Source organism: Alligator sinensis, unplaced genomic scaffold (genome assembly GCF_000455745.1).
Source record: "Alligator sinensis unplaced genomic scaffold, ASM45574v1 scaffold364_1, whole genome shotgun sequence".
NCBI lineage: Eukaryota > Metazoa > Chordata > Crocodylia > Alligatoridae > Alligator > Alligator sinensis.
In genome coordinates, this window is record NW_005842546.1 from 327700 (window position 1) to 339769 (window position 12070).

Sequence of the window (12070 nt, forward strand, 5' to 3'; positions counted from 1 at the left end):
ATTTGAAGGGGCCCCACATTTCCTGGTGCCTTCTTCATCCTCCCTATATATTTGAAAAAGGACTTTTTATTATCTTTGATCTTGGACGCTAGTCCTAGCTCTATGTCTGCCTTAGCTTTCCTAACAGCCCCCTACAGGCCCAAGCAGTGGAGGTATACTCCTCTTTGGAGATCGTGCCCCCTTCCACCGGGTGTGTGCCTCCTTTTTGGCAACCAGACATTCCCGGATGTCCTTGGTGAGTCAGGGAGGCTTTTGGGCACTCTTGCCCCCCCTTGCTTCTTGTTGGGATCATCTCCTCTTGGGCCCTCAGTATCGTCTCCTTAAGGAACGACCACTCATCTTGGGCACTGAGTTCCCCTGCCCTCGAGAACCCCAGTGTCTCTCTGACCAATCTCCTCAACTCATTGAAGCTGGCCCTCTTGAAGTCTAGGGCTACCGCCTTGCTGCAGGCCCTTGTCACTCTGCGCTGGATGATGAATTCCAGCAAGCAATGATAGCTATCACCCAGGTGGTCAAGGACCTGGAGCCCCCTTACCAGATCATCGCCTGTGGCCAGGACTAGGTCCAACAGGGCATTTCCTCTGGTGGGACTGTGCACCTTCTGGCTTAAGTGGAGGTCCTGTATCCTGGCCAGGAACCTCCTGGAACGGTCCAACCTGGCTGACTGCTCCTCCCAGCAGATGTCAGGGTCATTTAGATCACCCATGACAACTGCATCCCTCACCTTAAGTGCCTCTGCAAGCTGGCCCAAAAATTCCCAGTCCAGCTCCTCCCCTTGGTTGGGGGGTCTGTTGTAGACCCCCACCGTTAAATCCCTCTCCCCACGACCCCGTTGTATCTTCACCCAGAGCACTTCAGCTTGTCCCTCCTCTGACCCCATTTTGCTGGCAGAGGATGTGAATTGCTCTTTGACATAGAGCGCCACACCCGTCCCTTCTTTCCTTCTTTATCCCGCCTGTAGAGCCTATAGCCCCTAATGCTAACTGTCCAGTCATGGGATGAATCCTACCACATTTCTGTAATCCCTACTATGTCTGGGTTTGAACTGGCTATTCTGAGGGTGAGTTCCTCCTGTTTATTCCCCATACTCCGAGCATTGGTATACAGGCATTTAATGCCTTGCGTAGCTGCGTGTGCCACCCCCCAATTAGGAAGACTATCTGCACCCCCCGTATTAGGAAGACTATCTGGACTATTATATCTATATAATATAAATACCTATATAAAAATATGGATAAGTATATCTATATCTCTATATAAATACATCTATATAAAAATATAGATATATCAATATAATCTATATCTATCTCTATATATAAATATAAAAATAGATATATTATATATACATATACACACATAAACACAAACATATATACAGTCATTCACATTTTTAATATATATATATATATAAATAAATAAAAAATGTGTGGGTGTGTCTGTATATATGTGTGTGTATGTGTGTGTGTGTGTGTGTATATATATATATACTTACACATCATACACATACATATATACATACAATCATATATACATATAGAGAGAATATATTTTGTGTGAGTTTGTATACATATATGTATGTAGAGTGTGCTTTCCTCTCCCCGCTGTACATATGGATGCCTTCCCAATTATGATCCATGTCCTGTATGATGCCTCCTTAGTGTTTTCTGTGTCTTCCCCTACTACTGTCCATGGAAAGGATGGAGCCCTGTTATTTTCCCAGTGGAGTTGAGCTGCTCTCTCCAGTAGCAGCGAAGTCATCCTGGTTCCCTTCACTAGAACATCTTTTACTGATTCCTTATTTGTGGTGCCATTTTCACCTGTGTAGTCCTCTGTGAAATGAGAAGTGTCTCCTCAGGTAGCAGCAGAGATATTTTTTTGCATGGTTAAAAATGGTGCTACAAGGTCCCAAACTGTAAAGGTACAGAGCTACTAATGACAAAGCTCTATCACATGATCAGAGCACCAGGCTTTTTTTAATGACACCTCCTGATGACTGCCTGCCTACGTAGCTGATGCAAACCTCACATTTGAAAACAGTCATTGTAAATATTGCAGAATGGGATGTGCATGCTGAATTACTACGTCAGCAGCCAGGGGTGGAGAATAAAGCTCCAACTCTTTATAGCCCTTTATGCTGGGCTTGCTTTATCAACAGAGCAAGAGCAAACAAGTCAGAAGCCCTGTGCAGCAATCCTTCAACATGTTGACTACCTTTACACAGCAGGGAGATGAAAGCACAAATTATTCCTTTTGTTTCCCCTTGTATCATTCCCTGAGCACAGTCAGACCCTATCCCAGTGTAAGTGTGATCCCTAGGACCTACTGTCTGGGTCAGAAATCTCACCCAGGCTGCTGGTTTTCTTCCATGCTCTGGGGAAAAGCTGATGTTTCCTCAACAGTGAACTCCCTTGGATTAATTATTCAAACAGGGTAGTTATTAGAAATCAGAGAGCTTCATTTATTTTTCAGGCACCAATGGGATTGCACTAACATCACCTACCTGCTCATTGATCACCTTCTGCATGATGAGACAAAGATGGATGAGAAGCTGCTGAAGACCATTGTGAAGCAGTCTGTCTTCCTCTGGAAGGTAAGTTTTCAACATGGTCCCTAGCTGGTGGTTCAGACCCTAGTGGAATTACACAGTGCGCTAGTGCAGCCCTTTAGCCCCCACCAAGTTTTGGAGGAATCCAGCCCTTTGATTCACTCAATCCTATCCTGTTCCCTCCATGTGCTCTGTGGCTTTGAAAGGGTTGAAGAGGGGAGATGGGAGCTCGGCCATGCTGCAGAGGCCCTGTACAGCTCCTGCAGTCTCAACTCCCCAGCCCCTGGAGAGTCATAGATGTAGCAGGACTTGTCTCTAAGGGTGGCTATGGCACCCCTTAATGGCCACCCTGATCCTGCTCCCACTCTAGCTCCTCAGTGCACCACTTCACTATATTGTCTTCCATGCTTTGTTGTATATACAATGGAGATTGCCTCCAAGTCCTGGAGTGCTCCTGGATTCCCCTAACTGACAGAGCTGGATGCTTGGTCCATTCATCTCTCTCCAGACTAGCAGTCTGTTACCACCACAGTTCTGCACCCTGATAGCACCTGTCCTTCCCTGCAGGCAACCCTCCAGGCTATAGGGCAGTACATTCCCTTTGGGGTATTCATTGTGACCTCCAATTGTCCCTATAGGCATGCCCATGTGTCACTCAGTCCACCTTTGTTGGACCCTCTGGTCTTGTATCAGCTCCCCGTCACTTGGGTCTCTGTCCCCTCTTTGGCAGCTTCAGCCAGCTGGGCCTCCTTGGCCCTTCCTTTTCTTCAATGGGTCCCCTGCCCCTATCCACTCTGACTCTGGTCCTGATCCTCTTTACAAGGTAGTGATCTTGCTGCCCCTGAACAACTTGGCTGTGGTCTATGCAACCCCCAGGCTACCAGACCCTACCATGGTTTTACCCTGACCTCAGCCCCTGCTAATGGGGAGTGCCACCGAGGCACCTCTACCATGGCCTCCACCTCCCCAGTAGCCATAATTCATTCCTCCAGTTTTTAATGGCCCATGGTAGTTAAACCTTAAGCCATTCTCAATTGCTGCTGGGTGCCTCACTCCAAGCTCTCCCCAGACTTCTTTGCTACTCGGCTGGCTTTTCCCCAGCTCTGGCCTTCCTGGACCTATTCATGGTTCCCACTGCCTTTTAGCTCAGGCCAGGCGCTCTTCCTCCTAGCAAACCCTGGGCCAGGAACATTGGCCTAGGGCTGAGCCAATATGTTCCTGGGCCCAATGCCTTCTGGTCACATGTCCTTGACCCTTCCCAACTATAGCCCATCCACTCAAGGAGCAGCCAGGAGGTCCCAAGTTGCTGTGGGCAGCCCTTCTCTGGGCTTCTTCCTGTCTGGTTACTCAAAAGCAGCTGACTCTTGCTCAGCTGGCTTCAGCAGAACATGGCTCAAACCCACTGCTTTCCTCCCTTAATGTAATAGGAGCCTTGGTCTCCCATTATAATGGAATCATAGAGAAGTAGGCTCAGAAGGGACCTATAGAGGCCATACAGTCCAATGCCTGAAGCAGGATCATCCCCGTCCCATCATCACATACAAATCCATTGTCTAACCTCTTAATAAAACTACACGGTCAACCCTGACACAACACAGGAGATAACACCCTAACCTGCCACAGGTGAAACAGGGGAACCATCACAGCCAATGCCCTGTTTCTGTAAAATGTTGTCAATAAATGCTCAAGAGATCCCAGGTACAGGCTCATGCCCCAACTACAGAGGAAGGCAAAAAACTCCACAGTCTCTACCAATCTGACCATGCAGTAATATTCTTCCTGACACCAAATATGGTGATCAGTTGAACCCTGAGCAGATGGACAAGATTCTTCAGCCAGAAAAGTTTGACTTTAAGTCCCAGCACAAGCATTGGCCCAGCCTAATCAAAATTACCAGCTCCAAAACCCAATGCCTCTGAGGAAGTCTTAAAAATACCCTGACACAGGTAGCCAAATGGGGGGCGGAGAGAAACAAGGAGCAAAGCCAAGAAGCATGGGAAATACCCATAGTAGAATACAAGTATAGCTATGACTAGATCATGCCTGACCAGTGGCTGTCCAGCCTCTTCTTGAATGGAGAGTCCACAAGTTCCGTGGCTTCTAACAGTGAAGTTTTCCTGATAGCCACCTAAAACTATTTTTCTGCAACTTCAAGCCATTGGTCAGTGTCCTCCCCTCTGCAGAAAGAAAGAAAAGGAGTTCTCCCTCTTCTTTATGGCAGCCCTTCAAGTCTTTGAAGATTGCTATCATGTCCTTTCTTAAGCACCTTCTCTACAAGCAAAAACTTACCTAGCTCCTTCAGCCTCTTGTTGTATGACTTCTTTTCCAAGTCCTCGATCATCTTTGTAGCCTGCCACTGGACTCACTCTACCTTCTCCACATCTTTTAAAAAACTGTGGAGCCCAAAACTACCCACAGTACTCCAGATTAGGCCAATCCAATTCCATGTAGAGAGTCGCTATCGCCCCCTGTGTCCAGTACCTAATGCTTCTATTGCTGCATCCCAAAACTGAATTCCCCTTTTGTGTAGCTGCATCACACTGAAGACTCATGTTGAGTCTATGATCTAACAAAAGTCTCATATTTCATAGACATTAGGGACCAGAAGAGACCTTGTGAGATCATCGAGTTGAGCCCTCACTGCCATAGGCAAGAAGTCAGATGGGATCAAGTGACCCCACCAAGAAAAACATCCACCTGATTATTGAAAGAGTCCAGAGAAGGTGTTTGCACCACCTCGGGGGGGGGAGTCTGTTCCAGACCCTGGACACTTGCACCGTAAAGAACTTGTTTCTTATATTCAGTCTAAATTGGCCTTCCTGGAGTTTATGGCCATTATACCTTGTTACTCCTTGGGGAGCTCTGGTGAACAGATGTTCTCCCAGGTCTTGATGTACCCCTCTAACCTAATTGTGGCTGCTACCAAGTCCCCACTGAGTCTCCTCTTTTCCAGACCAAAGAGTCCCAAGTCCCTCAGCCTCTCCTCATATGGCCTGCCCTCCAGGCCTTGGATCATGACTTTCTCAAGCTTTTCCACATCCTTCCTGAAGTGGGGGGCCCAAAACTGGATGCAGTACTCCAGCTGCAGTCTCACCAGGGCCAAGTAAAGCATGAGGATGACTTCCCTGGTTTTCCTTGAGATGCATCAATAGATGCATGCCAGAGTTTGGTTAGCTTTGCCAGCCACAGCATTGCTTGATCTTGTGGTCAATCAAGATCCCCAAGTCCATTTCAGTCATGGTGCTAGTGAGCGTAGCACTGCCAAGCCTGTAAATATGCTGAGGGTTCTTCCTATTGAGGTGCAGCACCTTGCACTTCTCTACATTGAAGGCCATCAGGTTTTGGTCAGCCCACCTTGAGAGTGTGTCCAAGTCAGCCTGTATCCCCAGCCTGTCCTGCGATGTGACCACCCTCCCCCATAATTTGGCATCATCCACGAACATTGCCAATTTGCATCTGACTCCTGAATCTAGATAATTAAGGAAGATGTTAAAGAGTACCAGCCCAAGAACCGAACTCTGAAGGACTCCACTGCTCACCCTGCATCACGTTGATTTGGTCCCATCAACTAGTACTCTTTGGGTCTGACCCTGTAGCTAGTTACCTAGCCATCGGACCATAAGATGATCAAGGCCACAGTTCCCCAGCTTAACCATGAGGACATCATGGGGAGCTAGGTCAAAGGCTTTCTTGAAGTTCAGATATATGACGTCCACATCATCTCCCTTGTCCAGGGCACGTGTCACCTGGTCATAGAAGGAGATGAGGTTGGTCAGGTAAGACCTGCCAGTCACAAAGCCATGTTGGCTGGCATTCAGATGATTGTCTTCAATTAGTCCTGTGTTGATGAATCCCTTGGCAATTTTTTCCAGGATTTTTCCAGGGATGGACATCAGACTGATTGGTCTATAGTTCCTCGGGTTATCCCTCCTCTCTTTCTTGAAGATAGGGGCCACATTGTCTCTTTTCCAGTCTTCCAGGACCTCACCCAAGCTCCATGCATTTTGAAATATCTTTGCCAAGGGGGATACAATGATGTCAGCCAGCTCCTTCAAGACTCGGGTGCATTCTGTCTGGGCCCATGGACTTGTGAATGTCCAGTTTCTTAAGGTGTTTTCTGAATTGATCCGCATCAATTCTGGGTCCATCACCTGCTCCCAGGATGGTTTGTGTCCTTTCTGACAGTGTGATCCACTTGGGAGAGTGAAAAAAAAAAATGATGCGAAAAGTCATTTAGGATATTGGCCCTTTTCATAGATCCATAGATTCATAGATGTTAGGGTCGGAAGGGACCTCAATAGATCATCGAGTCCGACCCCCTGCATAGGCAGGAAAGCGTGCTGGGTTTAGATGACCCCAGCTAGATGCCTATCTAACCTCCTCTTGAAGACCCCCAGGGTAGGGGAGAGCACCACCTCCCCAGGGAGCCCGTTCCAGACCTTGGCCGCTCTAACTGTGCAGAAGTTCTTCCTAATGTCTAGTCTAAATCTGCTCTCTGCTAGCTTGTGGCCATTATTTCTTGTAACCTCCAGGGGCGCCTTGGTGAGTAAAGTCTCACCAATTCCCTTCTGTGCCCCCGTGATGAACTTATAGGCAGCCACAAGGTCGCCTCTCAACCTTCTCTTGCGGAGGCTGAAGAGGTCCAGTTTCTCTAGTCTCTCCTCATAGGGCTTGGTCTGCAAGCCCTTACCCATACGAGTGGCCCTTCTCTGGACCCTCTCCAGGTTATCCACATCCCTCTTGAAGTGCGGCGCCCAAAATTGCACGCATCAGATGGGCATCAGATGTCAGTTTCTTGGGCATCAGATGTGAGTTGCTCTGTTAAATCTTTCAAGGGCCCAGTGTTATCTTTTTTCTTTTTTTGACTTCCCACAGATCTGAAGCAGGACTTTTTGTTGTCCTTGATTCCCATAGCTAGCCTGATCCTTCTAAATAGTGCAAGTATAACTCCCAGCTGGAGGGAAGCTGCACCAGGACTAGGCTGGGTAATGGAGAGGAAGGGAGGGAAAAAATGGCATCAACATGGAGGAAGCTTCCAGCTCCCTGGTCCCAGTGCAGCTTCCTTCTGAGTGGACGCTGCTCTCACACTACAGTTGCCTGCATGCACCTCCCAGCCCATATTTTTTGTATCCAGTAGTTTTATGAAGTGAAATATGTACTGGATACAAAAACTCATGGACTAAATATAGACATTGGATTTATGGCACATTATAACCTGCCTGCCATCCAATAAACCCAGGTAACCTCTTTATATTTTACCAGCTACAGCCTATCACCAAGTCAGCATACCCCTGCTTCTCCCCCACCACCTACCCATCTCCCAACTATTATCTCCCATTGCCTCTGATTCTTACTGCCACACATTTGCATTTTCACAGACCTACATTTTGCATATTGGCTTCTATTCCACCATGGAGAACACACAACACCAGTAGTCTCTCTTTATGCCTAAAGAAGGATGCTTCTGCCCAAAAGCTTGCAAAGAACAATTTTCCAACTATTTAGTTAGTCTAACAAAAGATACCACATTTACCCAAAGAACCTTGTCTGCTTAATGCTTTAATATGTCACTCAGCTAGAGTGTAATGATGTTTGCTGTGCTCTGTTTGATCTAGAATCTGTATAAAACTGACGATCTGAAACCAGAGAAGATTTTTGAGGTTGTGACTAAAGTGCTGAAGATATGCAGCAGCAATGCTGTCAATGTTTACTTTGTGTAAGTCAAGCAAGCAGACGTGTATGGGTATATTTTTCAACAAGTACGTATTTAGGTCCAAATCCTATTTCACCTTGAAGTGTCTAGGAGATACTTATCTGTCTAGATGGCACATGGGGCCACATAAGTTCAGTTTGGACTGTGCTGCTTCCCTCACAACTACATTTGTCCTACTAAGCAGCCACCAGGAGCAGGGCCCAGGATCCAAGGTGCTGTCCCTGCCAGCCCACTTCCCAACATATTGAGTTTTATTCCTTCAGCTTTGATTGTCTCCTCTTGACTCCACACGCCTGGAAGAAGAAGCCTAACTGGGGTCTTCCACTTTCCAACCATGTTGCCTGACCAAAAGTCCATTGGGTCAAAAGGCAGAGAATTGCCATTCTCCTCTATCAAAAAGTTGCTGGTAGTGGTGTTTCTCCGATTAAAATTCTGGAGATTTGCACATTCAGTTTTTCTCAGCAGAAAATGATTGTGATAGAGCACAAGTGGCCATTGCAGCCTCTTCTGAGCATGCCCAGAAGGACAAATCTAATCATGCCAGTAGAAACAGGTCCTCATAATACAGCTGACTTTTCCTACTTAGGCTGACTTTTCCTAGCTACAGAAAATTTTGCATTTCTAAGTATTTTTTCTTTTTCTTTTTTTTTCTTATGTGTGTGTGTGGTTGTTAATTAGAATAAAATATAAGAAATGGGGAATTTTCCATGGGAAGGAAATTTTCAAGAATTCTAAATTTGGCAGACAGTTCATGAATTCTCTGAAGCAAAATATTGAATTTTAATTTTCTAGATGAAACATATTTTTTATGGACAGCTGAGCTGAGTTTACATGTACTCTGCAGTGCACATTTGACTCTCTTACATGCCAGGCCCTGAAAATCAAAACCTGTAAGGCCTTTCTGTTCAGAAAGTTGTGCTTCATTGTGCTCTATCCATATAATTAAAGTGATAGAACTGCCTGGCATGGGCACAGTTTTCCTACTATGATGATGTGTAGACAAAGCTGTTCCCCTGTGGGAAGCAAAGTTACATCAGTCCCAGCCCCTTTATTTCAATATAGATGAGGTTGCACAGTTTAATTAGACCAGTCAAAAATTCTCTCCTCCAAGAAGAACTGGCTCAAACTCGTTGTGTAAAGCAAGCCTGAGTGTCCTTTTCCATTTACGTGCTATGTTTCAGAAAAGGTGTGGACAAGTGCAGAAGCTGCCAGAAGGAGATCACCGACCCAGCCGAGTTGCCCTGTGAACACATTTTCTGCACACAGTGCATCTTGAGTTGGACTGACAAGCAGTGCAGGATTTGTAAGAAGAACATCCCCGAGGACTACACACCCACAGCCTCTCAGGTCACCAGGTATCTGATGGACACCAAACAACAGCATTTTGGAGTCTCATGGGGCAGGAACATTCTTGATCATCTCAGTCACTATTGGTTGTCTGGAGCCCTGTATGCTCATCAGGGGCGTATGCTCATCAGGGGCAGATCCAAGATTTGGCAAAGGGGAGTATAGGAGCAGGCACCTGCACTGCAGAGGTGACTGCACCCCTGTCCCTAGCCTCCTCCCCGCAACCCATTTTTGTGCTCAGACTGTGCTGCAGGAGCCTCTGGGCACTTTTTAAAATTCCCAAAGAAAGTAAGCATCCCTGCTTTCCCTATGGGTTCAGAGGCACATCCGTCCCCTCCTCTTCTGTTCCCTCCTCATCCAGTTGCTGCTCCTTTTCCCGCTGTCCCAGGTTGGGGGAAGCTTTGCTCATGACTGCTCCAGCTGGGCTGCACAGGGGCTGGGATAGCTGGGAACAGTGGTAGCAGCAATGGTGAGGTTACATTCCAGTGAACTGCCCAGGAGCAGGGATGGGAAGCAGATGCCACTGTTGCTGCCTTAGATGAGCCCATCTCCTCCACAATCAATCTGGAGTGGGCAGGAGCAGCTATGAAGATTCTTCTGCTGCTGGGACAGCAGGGAAAGCAGCCACAGCAGGTACGGGTTGGAGGAAGGGGACATGCCTCTGAGTATGGAGGAGAAGGGACAATTTGCTTCCACATTAGGGATTAGTTTAAAATCCCTAGAGGCTCCAGAAGAACAAGCCAGTCTGAAAGGTCCCTGCCCTGCATTCATGTGTTAAGCCCTTCTTCCTCCTATGCTGGTAAAGGCTTTACAACGGCTGCCTGTGCAGGAAAACAGCCCTGAATGAAGCACTCAGTCTCCCTCTGCAGTTATGGGAGGATTTGGGTCTAACATGGGTTACACAGAAGTGACTGGATGAAATGAATAAAAAGAAGTGAGGAAGTTTTTGCCTGGAAGGAGTTGCTTAGCTCCTGAAGGGTTTGGACTCCAGCTGAAGGCATTCAGCAGATAAGAGTGCATCTGGCTGCTTTGCTCCTCTATAGGGTATAAATCTATCCTGACTTTTACTGTGAAGCTGGGGGCCAGCTAGAAGTGATTACTTTATAATGTAGGTGGAGGCACAAAGAGGCTTAAGAATGCCAGAAGCCCAGAGTTGACATTCCCTTCTGGATGAAGAGGAAGGGTTTTTGGCTTTGATTGCTTGGTTAGCTTTTTTGTGTGTGTGGTTTTTGAACCCCCAGTAACACCTAGGCCGGGGCTTGGTGGCTAGAGGTTTCCCACTTCCTAGTTGAGTGCTATAACTCTTAGGCTTTTAGACTAAACTGTGCAAAGACCCTTTGTGCTGTTCTTCACATGCCTGTTCTCAGGTATCCATTTGACAGGCTATTCATATGTACCAAAAGTGACACTTAGTGGATGGATGAGAGAGCCATTAGACTGTGTAAACTGATTTAGGACCTAGCTTTAGTGCCTTCCATGTTAGGCAGAGTTTTTTGTGCACTAAAAGTTCCTTAAGTTATGGACCTAGGGGCCCAAAGTGGCAATTTAGGTTCTGAAGTCACCCTCTTGAAAATAGCCCTAAGTGATGGAAGAATCCATTCCAGTCATGGGGCTGAAAGCTTTGCCATTGTCAACTCTTTGCAGAATGGTGTTTTTGCTCCCAATCTAGGGACTGCAAAAGAGGTGTAACAATGTGGCTTGGCACCCAGGTTGCCACCATCCCTTGTGAGCCACGGTGGTGACAGCCACTTTTTTTTTCCCAACCTCTCCTTCAAGTTGGTGCCTGAGGTGGCTGCTCCACCTCCTCCCCAAATTACACCACTGAACAATAGTGGGGGTGACAAGAAGTTAGTCATAGCACTCATGATCACCTGGTGAATCCATGAACTCAGCAAGTGTGTTCATGCAGTGGGATTCTACACAGCAGGAGGAATAACCAAAACCAGAAACAATGTGGATGACACCTGGCTGGATGATGGCACTATGGAGAAGGACCTAGGAGTCTTGGTAGATCACAGACTCAACATGAGTCTGTACTATGATGCAGCTAGAGAAAAGGGGAATGTGTTTTTGGGATGCAGCAATGGAAGCTTTAAGTGAAAGATGCAGGAGGTGATAGTGCCTCTCTACATAGCATTGGATAGGCCTTGTGGCAGGCCAGTAGGGGACGCTCTGGTGCTGAGCAACCCACCTCATTGCGCTTGACCAAAGCCAAACTTTGGATGCCTCCCCAGGGGCACCAACTTCTGGCCAACCCCCTTTCTGGAGAACATCCAGAAGCCTGGGGTAACCGCTGCCACCACCCGAGGTCTGGTCTTTGTTCAGGCCCTGTGCCTCACAAGGTACACAGGCCTTGTAGACCTTGAGGATGCTTAATACACCATGTAATTTTGGGGTCCTTCCTTCAGTCGGAAGCATAAAAGGTAGCCTCTCTTAGTCAGCTGTGCAAAGGGAGCAAAAAGTCT

General features: G+C 47.1%; 1 protein-coding gene across 1 annotated transcript in view; it reads left to right on the forward strand.

Moving 5' to 3' along the window:
• The window catches only part of LOC106722682 (E3 ubiquitin-protein ligase RNF213-like), a 128320-nt gene that overhangs the window by 37911 nt on the left and 78339 nt on the right, over positions 1 to 12070 (forward strand). Inside the window, exons 14-16 of the mRNA XM_014523918.2 lie at positions 2470 to 2590; positions 8161 to 8261; positions 9440 to 9613. Coding sequence (XP_014379404.2) covers positions 2470 to 2590; positions 8161 to 8261; positions 9440 to 9613 — 396 coding nt within the window. The remainder of the gene's footprint in view (positions 1 to 2469; positions 2591 to 8160; positions 8262 to 9439; positions 9614 to 12070) is intronic.